The sequence below is a fragment of the Hipposideros armiger genome, unplaced genomic scaffold, assembly GCF_001890085.2.
Source record: "Hipposideros armiger isolate ML-2016 unplaced genomic scaffold, ASM189008v1 scaffold_82, whole genome shotgun sequence".
NCBI classification, from domain to species: Eukaryota; Metazoa; Chordata; class Mammalia; order Chiroptera; family Hipposideridae; genus Hipposideros; species Hipposideros armiger.
Genome location: NW_017731432.1, coordinates 2,372,098 through 2,393,507, shown reverse-complemented (window position 1 = coordinate 2,393,507; position 21,410 = coordinate 2,372,098). Strand labels below are relative to the sequence as shown.

The 21,410-nt window shown below is 40.9% G+C and overlaps 1 protein-coding gene across 2 annotated transcripts in view; it reads right to left on the bottom strand.

Moving 5' to 3' along the window:
- The window catches only part of YBX1 (Y-box binding protein 1), a 23,341-nt gene extending 2,501 nt beyond the window's left edge, over window positions 1–20,840 (bottom strand). The window contains exons 1-5 of one of the 2 annotated variants that reach the window (XM_019643874.1): window positions 20,722–20,840; window positions 8,727–8,760; window positions 5,937–6,026; window positions 5,336–5,638; window positions 4,613–4,695 (exon numbers count right to left, since the gene is read on the bottom strand). In XM_019643874.1, coding sequence (XP_019499419.1) covers window positions 4,613–4,695; window positions 5,336–5,638; window positions 5,937–6,026; window positions 8,727–8,760; window positions 20,722–20,825 — 614 coding nt within the window. In that variant the 5' untranslated portion in view covers window positions 20,826–20,840. The remainder of the gene's footprint in view (window positions 1–4,612; window positions 4,696–5,335; window positions 5,639–5,936; window positions 6,027–8,726; window positions 8,761–20,721) is intronic. The other variant, XM_019643875.1, reaches the window with a different exon arrangement.
- Between the last annotated feature and the right edge of the window lie 570 nt (window positions 20,841–21,410).

Here is a 21,410-nt window from a genome sequence, read left to right as displayed (position 1 = left end):
AATTGGGGGAAGGGGAACAGACAAGTTGCTGTCCTGTTGTTCACCATCTTAGCTGTAGAGGGCAGTGTCACTGGCCCTCATGTGGGATCTGAACCGGGGCCCTGCTGCTCAGAGCCGGCATCCCAAGCCAGCTCTTAACCAACGTGCCACTCGGCTGGCCCACAAAAAAGTTTTTAAAAAAACAAACAACTCAAATGTCCATCAACTGATTTTAATAAAACAAAATGTGATATTCATAAAATGGAACTTAATTTGGCCATAAAAAGAAATCAAGTACTGACTGATACATGCTACAACATGGATGCACCTTAAAATAGGCTATGTGAAAAGAGCCAGACACAAAAAGCCACATATTATATAATTCCATTTATATGAAATGTCTAAAATTGGAAAATGCAGAGACAAAGGAGATTAATGCTAGCCAGGGGCCAGGTAGAAGGGAATGGGGCGTGACTGCTAAGCGTTTTAAGGGTGGGAGGGAAATGAAAAATGTCTGGAATTAAGATAGTGGTAATGGCTGCATAATTTGGTGACTAAAAAAAGTTCAAGTGTTATACCCCAGCAATTATCTTCAATGGCCTAAAATTAAAGATATCAGGATCAAAGACAGTATTAGGACTTAATCACCAAGGAAGAGGTACTATGATTTCTTTTTGCTGGTGATTATAAATGTTGACAACAGTGATGTTTTCTTGGCCTCTCCTTCACCCATGTTCACAGCACCCCAGAAAGCCCCAGGAACACCAAGATTAATCTCATGCCCTTTATACCTAATTGGTCAACATGGGCTCCAAATACCATTTAGAACGCTACATTTCCATTTTCAACCTCTGAACGCCCCAATCTCCCATCTACCATTCCCAATGCCTACCTTTCCCCAACTCCTGAAACCCATGTTCTGTCTTTGGCAAAATTGCTGTGGCTTTCCCCTGCAGCCATTAAGTGGCGGTTGTCCCATCCCTAGAACTGTGGCTTCTAAGTCAATTCTCCCCATTTCTTTCTAAAACCCTAGCTTTCAAATCTTATGTTAGGCTATAATGGTTCAATTTACTTTCCTTTTTCTGTTGTAGTCATCATGAAAGCCCCAAATAACCTAGGCTTTTAGATTCTTTCCCTTCCGTCTAGTTGTCTTGTACCTGGGTTTTCTCAATGTCAAGCATTCCTGTCTCTAATCACTCCCTACTTCCCCAGTTTATCTCTTGTTTTTCCATACTATATTTCTACTAGGACCTATAATCCTGTCACCTATTCTGTCCCTAACTCACCCCCTAATCTTTTTCTCTCTTTATCCTCAATACAAAGCTCACCAATTAATCATAATCAACCTCAACCCTACCACCTTTATTTAGATAACAAATGCTGGACAAATCCAGCTCTGTCCAATCTGAGCCTGCTGCTCAAAATGACTAGAAAAATACAACCATGACCGTGAGCACTTTAAATTTGTGATCACTACTCTATTTGATTTCCTCTATTTCTCTTTCAGAGATAATTTCACAATCCTTGTTCCACACTCCCCAAACCTCCTCTCACTTCTCCTTTTGACTCCACTAATGAACCGATGCCCAAGTACTCTGGCTTCTTACACATGAAACAGCCATGGTTCATAGTGAAAGACCAACCTCATAGTTGTGGACAAAATCCTATCCGAATTCATGTTTCAGCAGTCACCTTCCTTCCAACAGTCCTTTTCTATTCCATTTTTTTCAGTCTACAAATATGCTCTTAATACTCATAAGCAAAAATTCTTTCTTCATATTTTCCCCTTACTGCCACCTCATTTTTTTCTTTTTCCAACAAAATTGCTAATATTTGTCTCAGATTTCTTTCAATTTTCTCTTGGACTTACATCAATTAGGATTTCACCCCACTCATTATAGGTAGTGTATGTCATTTACTACTCATTTGAAGAAAAAAAAAATCCTGGCTACACGTTTGGAAAGCTCTGCATTCATTGATAGATTCATTGTAAACTTCAAGGCAATATGTCACCATAACAATAATATGGCACTGTCAACTAGTCTATCCATTCAAATGAGACTATTAAGTCAACATAAACCAAAAGGCAAACAGTAAAACTTAAGCACTCAACAACAAAAACGCATGTGATCTTTAATTTTAAGGACACCCATGAAACTAGGCAGAAAATTTAGGCAGCTCTACAGTGCAATAAAAGCAAACCAAGGATTCTGCTGTTGGTACTCATGGATGTAATGGATAGACTGCCATAAGCCTATTTTAGATTTGCTTGAAAAACATTTATCACTGTTTTAAAAAATGGCATTGTGGTTTTAATGTATTTCGAAAGGTATCTATCTATGTCTAGGTTTAAAAATTTGAACCATAGTTCAGTTCAAGATCAAAAGCCCAACAATCTGTCAGCACGAAAAATAGTCTTTCCGGGCCGGCCGAGTGGCCTGATGGTTAAGAGCTGGCTTGGGACGCCAGAGGGCCCGGTTCAGATCCCACATATGAGGGCCAGTGACACTGCCCTCTACAGCTAAGATGCTGAACAACAGCTCAACCTGGAGCTGGGCTGCTGTCCCTACTGCAGTAGGTTGCCATGGGCTACCGTGTGTGGCCAGCAGCCAGCTTAAGCGGCCAGCATCCGCTGTGAGCAGCCGTCCAGAAGCTGGCGAATGATCTGCCTCGCTCGGGAAGAGTGCAACAATGATGCCAACTGGGGCCAGTGAAGCAATGTCCTCCGCAACTAGACTGAAGAACAAAACGACAGCAACTTGTCTGTTCCCCGTCCCCAAATTCCCCAGCGCTGTTCCCATCCCCCAATTCCCCAATAAAAATCTTTAGTCTTTCCCACTGACAACGGAGGCCCCATTGATTTCCAACATGCATCACATGGCTAGCACAATCTCCTGGTGGTCTGAGAATTAGAAATCTCTAATTTTAGTTAACCAGCTAGCACTCCAGCCCATTTCATTAATGAACAGCCCAAGACAGGACATACATCAATGAAAGTTAAGGAAAAAAACCAAACCAAAAAACCATTATAGATACTGGCTATTACAAAGCTCAAATTGTACACACACTGATGTAGGCGGTATAATCTCAACTGGGTTCCCTAGTTACTAAAGCTTCACTGAATGCTCCATCTTTGGTAAGCATACAAACAAAGAAAAAAAATCACATCTGGAGGCTCAATGCTTTGATCTAAGTAAGACCCTTAAAAGAAGTAACTGTGTGTAACAGTTAATAGAATGGTGTCATTCTATTCTACCATTGCCAAGACTGAGAATATTGCTTCCAAGTGTACTACACATTTATGTACTAAACATGTCTGGCTGATGGAACTCTCCCCCAATTACTCTACATTCTAATAATTAAACATCTTCTGTTAAAAAGGATTCTCTAGGGCCAGCCGAGTGGCGCGTTGGTTAAGAACTGGCTTGGAGTGCTAGAGGTCCCCGGTTTGGATCCCACATATGAGGGCCAATGACACTGCCCTCTACAGCTAAGATGCTGAACAACAGCTGGACCTGGAGCTGGGCTACCGTGGGTCGCCGGCAATGGCGTGGGCTGCAGCCCCTGCTGCAGTGGGCTGCCATAAGCTACCGTGTGTAGCTGGCAGCCAGCGTGAGCAGCCAGCAGCCGCCATGAGTGGCTGTCCAGAGGCCAGCGACTGAGCTGCCTCGCCAGAGAAGAGCGCAATGATGGTGCCAACTTGGGCCAGTGAAGCAACATCCTCTACAACTAGACTGAAGAACAAAACAACAGCAACTTGTCTGTTCCCCTCCCCCCGATTCCCCAATAAAATCTTAAAAAAAAAAAAAGGATTCTCTAATACCCAAGTAGGTAGGTTAGTTGTTTAATTCAAGCCTGGAACTAGATTTTTTCACCCCAAAATGTAAATACTTAATGGAGTGATTACATTTTGCAGCTTAGGGATATCAAAAAGTAGACACCTAAACTGAGAGAAATGATTAACGGAAAATTATGCTACCTCCAGAGGTAAAACTGTCAATTCTCATGTATGATATGGTACAATTCAGATACTCCTAATGCTTAAACTATAATGCTTACTTTGCCTCCTCCCTCCCAAAGAAGCGAATCTTAAAGATATAATATAATGCAGTTTAACCCTCCATCGGGGGCAACTGATCCCACAGATTCACTGCACACAAAAGATGCCGCTATGAAATACCTCTTACTGTACTAAGTCACAAACCCGACTGGCGATAGGTTATGGTAGAGGGGGAAGATACGGGAGCGATGAGTCACGATACGTGAGTTAACTGTTAGGTATTTGAAAATTTGTGTGCAATGAATCTATGACATCAGTTACGCCCGATGGAGGGCTAACCTATTCTCTTACCTGTTCAAGGACTGAAAATTTGAAATTCCATACCCTCAGTTAAAGAAGAAAAACCAAACCCTGTATGAAGTAGCCCTCATCTATGCAAGCTGTTTTTAACCAGTGCCAACAAAAAAGATGCACAGAACACATTCTCAAAGGTAATTGACTTCAGGTTCATCTCTTAGGCATTTGATGGAAAAAAAATATGAAGTGTTACCAGAAAAATGATTCAAATAGACTGCAGAAGCATGATGCTGAGTCCTAAAATATGCTCAGGAAAAGTTTTAATACAAACCATACCTGCGGAATCGTGGTCTATAGCCTCGATACATATTCTGTCTCACTGGTCTACCTTGTTCTCCTGCACCCTGGTTGTCAGCACCCTGAAAAGACAATGGAAATCAAGCTGACTGGATCATGGATCAGTAACAGTAAAAACCCAACCAGAAAATCCAAAGTCTGAATGCAAGAGTTAAGAATAAATACAATTGGGCCAGCCAAGTGGCTCAGTTGGTTAAGACCGCGAGCTCTGAGCAACAGGGCCACCAGTTCGATTCCCACATGGGCCAGTGAGCTGTGCCAGAGCTGAGCTGCCAACAGGTGGCAGGATGGCTCAGCTGGTGAGAGCACGTGCTCCTAACAACAAGGTTGCTGGCTCAACTCTTTGCATGGGATGGTGGGCGTAACCCACCTGCAACTAAGATTGAACTCGGCACCTTGAGCTGAGCGGCCGCGAGCTGCCGACTGGACTTGGAGCTGAGCTCGTTGCGCCCTTCACAACTAAGATTGAAGGACAACAACTTGGCTGTTCCCCTTCCCCAATAAAATCTTAAAAAAATAAAATAAAATCATCTAGTAACTGTGATATTATCAATTATTAATCCTTCTGGTTGTTAAAAAGTGCTTCCCATCATGATTAATGGCTCCAATACAGGGAAGTCAGTAAGAAAATGCTTAAAATGCAGTACTATCCAAAGTTACCACATGCTGTTGTTGATCCTTTTACTTTTTGGTGAGACTTACCTCCATCACTTCTCCCTGCACAGGAGGGTTGGAATACTGTGGTCGACGCCCATAGGGTCTCCGCATGTAGTAAGGTGGGAACCGTCGCCTGCGGTAGGGCCGGCGCTGTTGGGCCTGGCCTTCGGGAGCACTCTCGGATCCCTCGTTCTTTTCCCCACTCTCACTATTCTGGTAATTCTGCTGGTAATTGCGTGGAGGACCCCTGCGACGTGGATAGCGTCTATAATGGTTACGGTCTGCTGCATATTTACTGCCTTGCACTGGAACTCCACCAGGGCCTGTAACATTTGCTGCCTCCGCACCCTACAAAAGCCATGATATATTGACAGTGACAATGGAATTAAGTATACTCAACAAATTTACACAAAGCAAATAAAAAAGGATCTATGTGGCCAGGGGTGCATAGAAATGATTAAATATTAGTTCCTCACTGTTCTGAAGAGATTGCCCTCTAACTGCAGCCAGCACATTAGGCTTGATGCACCTGTGTTCATGTAGTCACCTGACCCATCCATCCACATTAAAGCCACCATCCTAGTGGATGAGATCTCCAAAACATTTCCACACTGAAGTCAAACCTTTACACAAAAAGCATCCTCACCTTTTCTCCTTCAACAACATCAAACTCCACAGTCTCTCCATCTCCTACACTGCGAAGGTACTTCCTGGGGTTATTCTTCTTTATGGCAGTCTAGTAATATCACATTCCAAAAATAGATTAACAGGGGAGAATAATGTGCTTTTTCATTTAAAATGTACCAGAGTCAATATTATTTTAGCTTGGATATACACTTAAAATTAGCTTTAAGTAAGACTAAACCATCAATAAATTTAGGAAAACAGGGACCAATGCTATCCCCAACCTCTACCAAAATACTTCAATCTTACAAGGCCCCAGCATTTTACCACTATTTCCAAACTAAATCAAGTAATTTAACACAACACACAATATGTATATATTTTAAATGCTTTTGGCAAAAGCATTATATGTAGCTTTGAACAAAATGAGGATATCCATCTATCCCCCAAAGACTGCACTTAATAGTAGAAGCTAGCCCCACACAGGGCCAGTTTAGATGACAGGCGAGTTTAGTTTTGCATGCTTCAAAGTTGACCAAACCAACTATGTCCCTGTGTTACTGTATCAAACTTGATTACAAATGTCAACCAAAATCCCTTTGAACCTGCCTGTGATACTGCTACAATGGAAATGCAATTCACACGTTATTAACTACGCCACTTTTTATATTATGTGACTGCATGGGACAGTTGGTTATTACCTCCCCACAATATAATAAAGCTCACATTTACTTATTTTCCAGACTGCTATGACAAAGTAAAAGGGGAGAAGAACACCTCACATTTGTGTGTAATATCTACCAAGTTCTTTCATACATTACCTATTCAATCTCATTATGACAGATGATATAAGGTGTTATCACTCTCCCCCCTTTTTTTAACACAGATAAAGGCGCTAAGAAGTTAGGTGACTTGCCCAAGGTCACACAGATAAATAAGGTGGCAGAGCGTGAACTTTTCTAAATCCAGGTCTTGGGACTCCAAATCCCATGTTCATTCTCCTACATCACAGCAGTATGCATTACAGGATCACTCATGCGTTTCCATTCCCAAAGGAGGCAGGACAACCAACAATCTGAAGCTAATAAAACGAAGTTGCCCAGGAACTGCAGTCTCCTTGATACAACACCAAGACCTGAGCAGCCAAAGTCCCCAAGAAACAACTAGATGTTGAAACCACTTACAAAATAAAGAGGAAAGCATATTGGTGAAACCCCATAGGTCAGTACAAGTGGGTGACACATATTCAGCCAAATAATTGATCTCATCTGTCATCTAAACTGTCACAAAGTTTTCATACCTTTTCATATATAGCCAACTCTAAATTACCTGCAGTCATAGGGGATAGCAGAAGTATGGATAATTAAAATCCCCACACTCTTATTTCAGTCAGCACCTTCAACACCCTCCCCAATCTTCCCAAACCCTTTAGTGCTGCTACCAGGCAGCCAAGGCTGACAAAAGCTTTGTTTGCTGTCTCTTGTTACTAAGTCTGCATATTCCTTTGAACACAAAGGGAAATAAAGAACAGGTAAGGGTTGGTATTCAATTTTATAAAAGAGACATATTTTAAAACAACATTTGTCTGAGCAGTCCTGTACTTATGTTTAGAATGTAAACGTTTCCACACTTATATTTGACTCTGCGATTATCTGATAGGGTTTTGGATGTACCAGAAATTGACTTAGCCTCCCTCTTGATTGCCAGTGAATGTTATATATGACACTTCAAGAGAGCTACAAAGCACCAACCTAAGACAGCCCTTCTGAAGTATGCTGCCGTCCAAGCTCACATGGCCTGAAAAAAGGTGTGAGTTTGGAAAACTTACTTTAGCCTTTTGATGTCTGAATTAGTTAAAAAAAAAAAAAAGTGGTTAAAAAGTTCTTAAGAGTGATTTTCAATACAAGCTAACAATATTTTAATGGTCGTAGTGAAACAAACCACAGAGCACATAAGTATACATACACCCCACCCACTGCACACCCATGAGGAAAATGAAATCCAGTGGAGCCTGTGATATAACTTTTGGGATACTGAGATAATGTTCATTGTGCAATGGCTTATTTTAACAGTAAAATCCTTAATGCTCATTTTTCAAAATAGTTTCCTTATACGGTACTTGAGAAAAGTTCAGCATGTAGAATTTACCCTGTTAGTTTTTTCCTCTCAAAACACTGAAGTCAATCTAAATTATTTGAGTAATTACCAACTTTGCCACACTGCCTTTTCACTTAACTTTAAACTGGTGAGGACTTCTAAATTTTCCAAGCCAGTAAAAATTCTCCAAAGGTGAAAACATACCTGACTCATTCAAAATGCATTAGAAAATAAATAAAGACCTATGTTACTTTGCTAGTTTTCTAACATTCACTTCAAATTAATGTCTTGCAGCTTTGTACTATTTCCCCCATGGTTACTGTAATTTGTCCTTATCATAAAGGCAAACCTAACCACATTTGAAAACATCTTCAAGTTTCTGTGTATTTTTGGCAACATTAGTTCAAATTTAGGTTAATGGGGTTTTTCACTCATCTGAAACTAGGCTTGAAAATTTATTGTAATGACTTAAGTGATTCACTATTTTAAAAAGCTACAACTATTAACAAAATACCAATATGAAACAGCTATCTTAATTTAGCAATCTGCCAATATAATGTTTCAATGTATACATTTTAGCAGTCATCACTCTTCTTGTAGGAATTAAAGGTGGTTGGACTCAAAGACATTTTTGTAAGGAACAATAGATGGGAAAACATCCACTTTTTCTCAAAAGCCTTGAGCCAGAAGTATAAATATCCACATAAGCACTCACCTGGTGTACAAATACATCTTCCTTGGTGTCATTCCTGCAAGACAGAGAACCAAGTTGAACAGGTTAGAAAATGAAATACATTTCATGTTGCCAAAGATTAAGAACACGCTGGGGTCATTTTATGCATCTCCCTCTATTTTTCCTATTATTAGAGACTTTCTGGCCGCAAACCAGCCATTAGGAAATTTAAAAAATAGAAACAATGAAAACAAAGCTAGTAAGCTACTACAATTTGTTTTAAGGACTAAGCAGTTGCCAACAGCTGTTCACCTCACCACCTGTAGAAAGATAAAACAAAGATTACAAAACCAAAGTGTGACCTACTAAGCCATTAAGACGGTGAAGGTGACTAGCAACATATATTCTGTCACTCCTTATCCTAGTAAACATTTCCAATGTTACAGCATGCCCCACTCTTACCTCTAGAGCAAAGTTACTAACTTAAGTAGGCGACCACAAATATTTCCTTCCATTAATTACTAGCTTTCTTCTTTCTCGCTTCAGCCTCAATCATTTCCTCATCACCATTTCCAATTCCCAATTCTCCTTGCAGTCATAAAAATGACCACTAAAAACCCCCACAGAATATACACCAGGAGTGAGTTCTAATGTAAACTATGGAATATAGCTGATAATGATGTATGCATGTAGATCCATCAACTGTAAGAAATGTTATCACTTTGGTGCAGGATAGTGGGGACTTCATGCATGTATGGGTACAGAGTATATGGAACTGTTTTCTGCTCAATATTATCATGAACCTAAAATTGCTCTTATCCCCTTTCACCTCATATTAGACACCATTTTAGATCAATAATTACTCGTCAAACTGTTGATATAGTTGAAATATTTACTTCAGGACTTTAGAAGTAGTTAAAGGAGGCAACGTTTGCCCTAGCTCTTAAAAAGGAATTTACTAGAAAATGACAGATGTTCCAGGTAGAGAAGGTCAGACATGGGTAAAACCAGCAACCAGTAAATTCAAGTCAAGCTGAATTCAAACTGGCTGGAGCATAGGCAACATGGCTGTGTGCGAGGATAAAAAATAGGTGCTAAATCATTATAGGTAGAGGAGCCAGCAACGGCTTTAAGTAGAAGAATGTGACACCATAAGATTTATTGGATGTTAAAACCTAGTGGCTGCTATTATGGCAAGTTTGATGCCAAGAAGTGTCCAGTTAGTTAGAAAAAAAAAGCTACTCCAGAAGTCCAAACCAGAATTATATATGTCAGAGTATATCTGGTATCTGTCTTGAAGTAAAATGGGGAAAACGGGATAAATGGATGTTAGAAGGAAGGGAGGAGTAGAGCATGATCTGAGTTTTTAGCTTGGAGATTGGGGTAAAGGTGATGGTACTATGAGCAAGAACCGCTGGAAGAGAAATAGATTTCCAGACCATTATTGACTTCCCCCACCCTCTTCACACTGTTACTACATATGAGTGAGAAAGGGCTCAATAGTAGTTCTAGTGTTTAATGACAAAAGGAACAAAGGTTACAATGAACTAGACTGACTGGCTTACTGACTGTTGGCTCCTTGCTGATCCATGGAGCAATGTATGCACCAAAGAAGACATATAGCTTGGAGTATCATAACATGAGAATATTTATGTGAACAGGACAATTTTAAATCTTTAAAGCAAACAAAAACTCACACACAAACCCAAGAATACTACAAAAGCTACTCAAGGCATGTGATTGAAAACTGACCTTAGAAGCTAGGTGAATATTAGGAACACCTAGGGAATTAATGGCTGGTTATAATGTCCATCTGTCAAACAGGCATCACACAAACAGTTCCAGGGCCATCACTAGTTTTCTTCTCCAACATGATTAAATTTCAAACCCTAAGGTTCTAAGGGGACAGACAAAAAATTGGTGGAGGAATTTAGAAAATTGACAGAGAAAAACAGGAAAGGTGGGCAAAGTCTAGAACAGTGATTCTCAGCAGGAGCAGTACTGGCTACCACAGGGCATCTCAAGTTCTTCTAAGCTGAAAACAGGTATTTACATACCAAAAACATACACTGCAATAAAAAGAAATAAAAGTAGCTATCTATGACGACTTTTATTTCAGGGTTGTAAAAGGAATATTAGAAAATTTACCCAAACTACTCATCTAGTCAGGACAATTTTCTTGAAAATAGAACAAAGTAGGCAATCCACACAAGATAATGTCATCATAGTTAAGGGAGATGTCTTGTGGGTCTGTAGATACAGCCAGCCCTCTGCACCTGCAGCTTCCATGGATTCAACCAACCATGGACAGAAAATATTCAGGGGGGAAAAAAAGTACTAAAGTTGTTGCTGATGCGTATGCACTATGTGGTTAGGCCTACAATGGTTGTGTCTATATCGAACATGTAGACATTTTTCTTCTCATTATTACCTAAACAACATAGGGTAACAACTATTTGCATAGCATTTATGTTGCAGTCATGTGTTGCTGAACAACGGGGATAATTTCTGAGAAATGTGTCATCAGGTGATTTTGTCATAGTGGAAACAGAGAGTACACTTACACAAAGCCAGGCTACAAACATGTACAGCATGTTACTGTGTAGGCAACTGTGAACACAATGGTGCTATTTATCTAAACATAGAAAGGATACAGTAAAAATACAGTGTAAAAGATAAAAAAAAGAAACGGTACACCTGTGTAGGGCATTTCCCATGAATGGAGCTTTTTGGACTAGAAGTTGCTCTGGGTGAGTGTGAAGGCTGAGGACATCACTGCACACTACTTAGACTTTATAAACATGGAACACTTAAGCTACACTAATGAAAAAAATTCTTTTCTTCAATTAACAGCTCACTGTAACCATCTTACTTTACTGTATAAACTTAAATTTTTAATAAAAGTTAAAATTTATTTTGACTTGTAACACTTAAAACACAAAAAACTTGTACAACTGTACAAAAATTTTCTTTATATTGCATTCTGTAAGCTTTCCTGTTTTTAAAGGTCTTCATGGGCAATAACACCCCATGGAGCTGTCATCTCATGATAACAATGCTTTCTTATGGAATACCTTCTGAAGGACCTGCCTGAGGCTCTTGAGGAGGTTGTCATTTTTTCAGAAATATGTGGGTTGTTTTCTTTTTTTCATCATAGTTGCTTGTAAGCAGACAATGCACAATGAACATTTTTCTCTATTAATGAAAACCTTTCGGTGTTGGGGGGGGAGGGGGTTCCATGTTTTCAAACTTTTAAAGGAGCTTGTTGAGGTCTGCAAAAGCTTCTGCTAAACCCTTCACTGTATTTTCTTGGGAGTTCTCTTTTTCCCACTGCAAGTTTCTTTTCTCTTGCCTATTCTGTTATGCATTCCTGTTCCAACACTCAGTCAATTTCTCAGGAACCATACATATTTAGGGGCTGCTCAGCATCATCTTCATCCACACCCAGGTTCAAGTTCTTGGCCATCTCAACCAGTCTTGTTGATTTTTGTAACTTGCATGCTAAGACACTGTGACAGTTACACCACTAGGCGACAGGGATTTCCCAGCTCCATTATAAAGTTAGAGTCCACTGTTGCAAATGCAGTCTATCCATCATTACCTGACAAGTTGTTACATGGACCGTTTGAGAAAAGCATCCAAGGAGCTGGTTTCAGAAACGAGGGTTTTTTTTGAAGACACTAATAATCATTTGACTTTCCCCAGGCTGCTGTTCGACAGTAGATCCTGAATTTTCCAGCCCGCCCCATCAGCCCTGCTCCCTCGGACTGGCCAGCTCCCACTAGCCAGATTGGGACGTTGCTAATTTCTCCTGACAGGGATTTTGTACAACTGGTTTTGTATACTGACAAAAGACTTAATGTTTGAAAGGCAGCAACCATAGACCTCAATTTGTATCTTAACTCCCTGGTTGTAACACCTAAAAATGTGTTTATATGTACCATTCCCTAGATTCTCAATTCAATGTACTCTGCAATGGCTAAGAAACAAAATATAAAATAAAGTGAAAGCTACATTAAAAAAAAGTTGTTATATGGCACATGGCTACATTAGGTATTATAAGTAATCTAGAGACGATTTAAAACATGGGGAGGATGTGCACAGGTTATATGCCAATACTGTGCCACTTTATATATGGGACTTGAGCATCCTCAGATTTTGGTATCACAGGGAGTCCTGTATGTAGAAACCAATATAGGTTCACAAATGATGTCATGCCAGACGACATAGCACTCATTTATTCTGACACTAAACCAGCCTACTAGGAAATACAGCAGCCCCTCCGCCCCCCCCCCCACCCATGGTTTCCCTTTCTGTGGTCTGAATATATTAAATGGAAAATTTCAGAAATAATTCATAAATTTTAAATTGCATGCTATTCTGAATAGTGTGATGAAATCATACACCATCCCACCTGGTGAATCATCCCTTTTTGCCCAGCATCTACACTGTATATGCTACCCATTAGTCACTTAGTAGCTGTCTGGGTTACCAGATACACTGCTGGCAGTGCTTGTGTTCATGTAACTCTTATTCTACATAAGAATGGTCCCAAAGTGCAAGAGTAGTGATTCTGGTGATTCTGAGATGACAAAGAGAAGTCGTAAAATGCCTCCTTTTGGGCCAGCTGAGTGGCGCATTGGTTAAAAGTTGGCTTGGGAGCCCTAGCTCTGAGCAGCAGCGCCACTGGTTCGTATCCCACATGGGGGTCAGTGACGCTGCGCCCTCTACAGCTAAGATGGTGAACAACAGCTCAACCTGGAGCTGGGCTGCTGTGAGTCGCCGGTGACAGCATTGGCTGCAGCAGGGCTGCAGTGGTCTGCCATAAGCTGCCGTCCAATGGCCAGCGACCGACTGCCTCATCTGGGAGGAGCGCAATGATCATGATACCAACCTGGGCCAGTGAATCGACGTCCTCCACAACTAGACTGAAGAACAAAAGGACAGCAACTTGTCTGTTCCCCTTCCCCGATTTCCCAACGTTGTTCCCCTCCCCCATTTGTCTGTTCCCCCCTTGCCAATTCCCCAATAAAATCTTAAAAAAAAAAAAAAGCCTCCTGTAAGTGAAAAGGTATGTTTGTATAGTAAAAAACATAGTATACATAGGGTATTAGGCATCCACAAGGGATGGGATATATCATGGTTAAAGTGTATGTGGATTTTACGAAGAAATTTGACAACAATTTCAGTTTTAGCCAAGATAGAATACTATGGTTTGGAAGCATTAAATCAATATAGCTGACTCTTGTTAAAATGACTACCCAGAAATTCAAGGCACTGCTAACAGGAAAATGGATTTTTAGTCCCCATTCTACTACTAACAGCTGCATAACCTTAGAAAGCTGCCTCCTCTCTGCATCTTTTTCTTTACCTGCAAAATGGGAAAAACTAAACCAGACACATAACAGCTTACATTACTAAGGATTTACGTCCCAGATACTGTGCCAAGCGCTTTAACTATTATCACCCAATCCTCACAATGCTGAGGTAGGTGCTGTTATCAATCCGTCATCCCACCAAGGAGGAGAATGAAGCATGCGGTCATCTGCTCACAGCAGATGTGAGTCCTCAAGCCCTGGTATTCACTATATTGAGAACTCCAAAAGGACCATTTTGGAAATCTTGACACTAACTTTAGATGTAGGTTACAGCATATCGGTTTCTCCAATTTTTGGAGGGGACAATGACAACTAACAAGCACTTTTACATCCTCATCTGCAATAGTTATTTCATGTAATTAAACCAGGGCTCTGCTACACACACCACTTAAAAATGTAAAAATGCTTCTTAGCTCACAAGCCATACAAAAACAGCTGCGAGCAGTCATTTGTTGACTCCTGATCTATAGTAATAGTGGAAAAAAATGTATGCCATGGCCACTAGAGATCTTAATGAAGAGGGAAAAGCAGCAATTAAAATAAGATGACCAAAATGGCTCATCAAGAAACATTTTAACCTGTAGCTATTACTAATGTAATAAGAGAATGCAGGCATTTCTAGCACTGCACCTTACCTTTTGTGATATATCCTGAGAACTGAGACACACCTTTATCATGCTTTACCAAGGGTGGAAGGTTACAGACAAGTTTATGAGCTCCTTCCCATTGGTGGCAAGCAAGTCACTGAGGACAAGCGACTATCACTCTTTCATCTAGCCCTCAACATACTGTAGGAACGGGGTAGGTGCGCAAATCTTTTAAAAAATATTTGAGTGCCTACTACTGTTCCAGCCAGCTTTTCAAATTAAAATGTGATTACTACCACTTTTTACTTTTCTAAATTCTATTCTTGGGTATCGTTTCATCTTATTAGTTCTGCCACAGCCACTGGGCCTATATATAATGAAAGGATAGAAGACCAAAGGCCTCATTCATTCCTTTAATAAGAGTATTTACTTGTGCTAGTTAAGCCAGCCAGGCACTGTGCTAAGTGCCAGAAATAAAAATAAGACATGGCCTATCCTTAAGGATTTCAATCTAGAAGGCTACTACTATTCAATCCAATGTAGCAGTTGAATTGACAAATATGATTTTCTACATATTATAGTATGTTAAGCCATACTAGTCAGGTACTAGACTAGTCAGATACTAGAACAAGCAGTATAAAGAGCACAGTGGTTCAGAGTTTCATAATAGAACCAATGGAGCCAAAGTTGGAATATTGGCTATTCTATTCCTAACTACATGATCTTGGGCAAGCTGCCTTATTTTTAAAGTAGGGACTATATACATATTAAATGTTTGCTAATTATTTTTTTAAAAAACCTAGTGAAGGCCACACTATAATCAAACCTAAGTCCCTCCATACTGCTGCCCCTTGAAATAATTATTTTACTTGCAGTCCACTTTGTAGAACTGCTATCCAACAGAAATTACAATACACGCCAAATATCTAAGTCTGTTTCTTAGCAGCCATAATAAAAAGTAAAAACAGGCAAAATTAATTTTATCACTTTAACACATATAGTCAACATAAAAAATTAAAGTAGTTCACAGTTCTCTTTTCATACTAAGTCTTCACAATCTGATATGTACTTTACACTTATTGTATTGGACAGCATAGGTCTACAATATTCCAACAGTGTCATTCCATTTTCACATTATCGGTCATCCCAGTCTGTAGTCAAGTGTATTCTTCTTCTACTCCACCTCTTCTTGTTAAAAAGGACATTCAATATATACTGCAAAAAATTTTAATGAACACACAGCTGGCAGGTTTTCTCACCTAACTAGCAGTATAAGTAGTATTCATTCAGTAAAGGACATAGTACTGACCTCAAGAAAAAGAAGCCACACAGATAGCAAGAGGCAAGAAGACAAAGGGATACCATTTTAAGTTAGGCAAAAGAAATCCTGCTGGGATTTAAAGAAAACAGAAGCCTCTTCAATAGTTCCTAACGTAGCATGATGAAGGTAAAAACATGTAGCTTTCACTAAATTCCTATACCACTAAATCTATCCAGATTAAAAAAAGGGTCTTACGATACTCTAAAATTTTAAGAAACATTTTTGCTAATCCACAGCACTACCTTAAATGAGACCTACCATACAAGCTTATCGAGCCATAACCAAATACTCTTATGCTATTATCTTGTTGCAGATTACCACACCAAGCCATTTCAACAGCTTAATTTGCCCAAACATATAAAATTAATTTATGATCCACTGGTTATAAAAGCTCCAGGATTTATCATCTAGATGCCCGGTAACCCAAAGTATCCAGATATCAATTTCTAAGTCCTGCAGATGGCTCTAAGATCACAAACCTCACTTATTATTTTATTTGTTCTCTATTAAACACTCCGCACACCTAGCAGAGATGCTCCTATTTTCCACATTATTTTCTACCACTGTGCCTGCTTTCCGTGAGTCAGATTTTAGATGCTTCCAAGGGCTGAGGATGCAGGGTAGGAAGCTCAGCAATTATAGCCCGCGCACTAGGAAAACAGAACATGAATACACTAGTTCTCTAGACTTAAAAGATGAAAAGAGTTTACTTATCAGTGACTTGGTGAACACTGGGTGATTTCTGCCACTTCAGATCAGTGGCTACAATAAGCAGCACCATCACCGTCAAGGGAGACTAAACCTGACAGCCATGACCAAGTATTTTTGAAAGAGGGATAGCTAAAACTGTTGCCCTGGCTAGGTTTATTATATCTTCCTAGGTGATAAACTCAAATGCATATAGAGGCCAGGCAGGAGGACAAATCAGCAGGAGAAAACTAAGCCTGACAGACTGTGGTAAATAGACTATATGTCCCATTTCTAGGTGGTAATAATATTCATGGCCAGCTGAATTTTTATTTATATTAGACTGTAGGCCCTAAACCAGCGGTTCTCAACCTTCCTAATGCCGCGACCCCTTAATACAGTTCCTCATGTTGTGGTGACCCCCAACCATAAAATTATTTTCGTTGCTACACTGTAACTGTAATTTTGCTACTGTTATGAATCGTAATGTAAATATCTTTTTGTTTTCCGATGGTCTTAGGTGACCCCTGTGAAAGGGTTGTTCGACCCCTAAAGGGGTCGCGACCCACAGGTTGAGAACCGCTGCCCTAAACCTAAAATTCGAATCTTAAAAAAAAAAAAATTTTTTTTAAAGATTTTATTGGGGAATCGGGGAAGGGGAACAGACAAGTTGCTGTCCTTTTGTTCTTCAGTCTAGTTGTAGAGGACGCTGCTTCACTGGCCCATGTTGGTATTATCACTGCGCTCTTCCTGGCTGAGGCAGTCGGTCGCCAGCCGTTTATGCTGGCTGCTGGCCACTCATGGCAGCCCAGCTCCAGGTTGAGCTGTTGTTCACCATCTTAGCTGTAGAGGGTGCAGCATCACTGGCCCTCATGTGGGACCGAACAGGTGGCCCTGCTGCTCAGAGCTCCTGCTCCCAAGCCAACTCAACCAACTAAGCCAGTTGGCCAGGCCTAATCTGGGTATTTTTGGTGTTACCGCCTGAATTTTAAATGTCAGTAATTAATTTCAATTCTTTTAAAGATACCGTTATTGTCCAAACAAAACACCTAGGGGAAAACTTCACTACTAAGTCACCAGTTTGTGACCTCTGCTTTATTAGATTCTATTGGCTCCAAATTCCTTACCTACCCCCCAAACCTTATAATGATTAATTAGCATTTTAAGTACTCTGCAGAACAGAAAAAAATGACTATTCTGGTCATGATAAAAGATGCATGTCTCATTGAAAAATAGTTACTGATTTATGCCAACCTTCTTAGTTTGGTGAGCATGGATTAATCCACAACAGCTGGAAGCAAAAGACAAAACCAGGTTTCTAGTTTAAAAAAGCAGAGATTCAAACCTTGAAATCACTGACCCTGTGGCATCCTTCTAATGATCCTTCTTGTGAATGAAGTTTTTCATAATAAAATGCAAAATAACTTTTAGGGGTTAATAAACCTCTCTAGCCACATAATCCAATTATTTTTCACAGACTCAGCACACAAAGAATAACAATGAATTTCTCAGAATTCCTAGATTTCATAGCCTAACAAAATAAAATAAAAATTTTTGCTGTTTTGGGCTGGCCGAGTGGCGTGTTGGTTAAGAGTTGGCTTGGGACGCCAGCTCTAAGCAGCTGGGCCCTGGTTCGGATCTCACCTGAGGGCGAGTGATGCTGCACCCTCTACAGCTAAGATGGTGAACAGCTTGACCTGGAGCTGGGCTGCCATGAGTCGCCAGTGACAGTGTAGGCTGCAGTGGGCTCCGGTAAGCTACGGTGAGCAGCCGTCCAGTGGCCGCCGACCAATCACCTCACCCAGGAAGAGCGCAATAATACCAACATGGGCCAGTGAAGCGATGTCCTCCACAACCGGACTGAAGAACAAAAGGACAACAACTTGTCTGTTCCCCTTCCCCCGATTCCCCAACGCTGTTCCCCTCCCCCAATTCCCCAATAAAACCTTTAAAAAAGAATTTTTTTTTTCTCTTTTAAAAACTCTGTATCCTCTTATTTACCACCTTTTATACAATAGGACTATCAGGAAAAAAACCTTTAAAATTAATTCTAACAAGACTGTACCAATGATTATAATACACAATAATTTAGATTGAGATATTTACAATGAAAATAAATTTCTTTAAATGCAAAAAATTTACATAAAAACCTTTTACTTTAATTATAAAAATCATGTGAACCTAGAACACATAGTCATAGAACCTCAAGTCACGGCAATCATCCCAAACACTGCATCTACTCCTTTACAGAGAAACAGCACGTGTGTGTCACACACACACACACACTCAGGTGTCTCCAGCCCCGCCTATGTACTGAATGACTATTTCCCAGAAGTATAGTTCTTTAAGATATTTAAGGCAAACCTCTTCTGGACTTAATTGCAGTCAGATTTTAGTGTCTTATTCAAAAGTCTCAGAATCATTTAAATGACCACTTTAGAAATATAAAGCACATTTGAACCAGTTAATATGACAAAATAGGTGAAGTCTGGACAGTCCAAACAAAGGATCAAAGGCCAATTTACATTTAACTTGTCTTGGAAGATGACCAGTTGAGTTGATTGCAGGTCAGAACAGAGATATTCAAGTAATGACATCTCATAAAAATTTAGAGTATGAACTACTCTTTCATCTTGGAGATCAATGGTCACTTCAAAAATATTACAAACTATGTCCATTTAACAAAATACAGCAAGAGAATGCTACAATATTTAAAACACACAGACTACATTCTAATCACTGAAAAGGCTGCGAATTAATTACCTTCTGTGCACACCAGATATCCTATGATTACACTGTGTCAAGATTAAAAGCAATGTTTTTCAAGGTATGACCCACAAGCCATAATAACCTGGAATTCTTGTTAAAAATGTACCCCAGACCAACTCAATGAATCCAAGATGGGAAAGAAAAGTGGAGGAATTTGCATTTTAACACCCTTCCAAAGTAAGCACACTTAAATTCAAAAAGCACTGTTTTAAGGATTAGGCAGTCAGATGGAAATACTAACTTAAATGCTAACAAATTCAGAGATCAATCAACTAAAAAGTGGTCAAATACAAGTACCAAAGCATCCCCTTCCTTCCTCACTAGTAACCCATCATCAAAAAACTGGTGAAAAATGTAGCCTTGGCCTGTCAGGAAGGCAGTGTAAGAACAGATGGAAAATTCCTAAAGATTTTGGAAGAAACAAAATATGTCCCCACAACTGCAAATGTTGTAAAACAGACCATCAGATGCTTACAATCTCTTTGCCCCTCCCCCACAATACTTGAGCAATGAACAGTTTTTCATCAACCCATTATGTCTCTCTTTAAGCTTGATCTTGCCCTTTTAGTTTCCTGCAGTACAGTCTATTTCACAAACATTTAGTATTACTTTTTACTTGTTAAGTGTTTTTTTCTAAACATCTAGTTGTTTAATGCTTTCGAAAGTAAGAATGTAAGAAAATGCTGAGACGACTGCATCACACCTGTAAGGCCAATATTACTATCAGCATCCACGGTGTGTCTAAACCCATGGAACTGCACTACTAGCTTTGGCAGCCATCTTGAAAATGATGCCCGGCTCACAAGGGAGACCATGAAGAGTGCTGTGCATAAACTGCACCTTACCATCGCTATTACAAACAACTCTACGCGTTAATCCTAAAAACGCAGTTTGTAACTTTGCCTTCAAATACAAAGAACAACGTTATCACGGACCTATATACTATCAGTGGGTCACATTTTCAAATACCAATTTCAGTAACGTAGAAGATGTCAAGGATAAAAAATGTGGTGGGCCCCGAGTCTAACAGCATGATACCGGATTTTAGTTTTCTCGGTTTGCACTGTTAGGAGAAGGCTCGCTAAATCCACCCGCCTTTTAAGTTTGCTTTAGATGAATATTCAAGATGCAAAACAAAGACAATCTCTAGACCCACTAATTTCTTCAGTCATCAAGGAAAACAAAAATCCCATTAACACATCAGAGGGAGCAACCTACGCATGCTTAAACCCCCCCAAATCCGCAAAGCCTGCAGCTTCGAGCAGAACATGCAAGAGGTAGGACGGTCAGCTCACCTGTTGATGAAACCATATCCGTTTCTTACATTGAACCATTTTACTGTTCCCAAAACCTTCGTTGCTGGAGGAAGAGAAAAAAAAACCCCACGATTACCAGACATCCTTTTTTAAAACCGCCACGCTTCAGCATCCAGTCCCTCATGCGTTTCCCCACGGCGGCCCGCGGCCACCTGACAGCCATTCTCTTCAGAGCCACCTAGCCCGGCCGCGCTCCGGCCCCTACCGCGCCTCCGCGGTCCACGTGGGTGAGCTCAAGGCCGTCGGGGCCAGGGTCGCGGGCCCAAGCTGGGTGCGCGCGTAGACAGCCGGCGGCGGGCGCGGCTGCAGGGAGGAGAGCACGTGAGGGAAGGGGAAGCGGCCCGGCCCACTCCGGCCTGCGTAGGCGACTCGCCGCGCCCTCAGGGTACACGCGGAAGGGAGAGGGTGGGGGACGAAACAACGGCGTGCGGGCCCCCGCGCACGCGGCCAGCGGGGAGGGAAAAGACCCTGCAGCACACGCGGTCGACTACGCGCGGCTGCCCGGGGGGAGGGGCTCGCGGCTGCGCGGGGTCCACAGGGGCGCGGGAGGAGGCGCGTACGCGCCTGCCGGGCACGCGGGCCGGCGTCCGCGAGGGCGCGGGCCTGGGGGAGGGGCAGCCGCGCCGCGGAATCGGTCCCCGCCGGCCGCGCGCCCGCCGGCTCGCCCC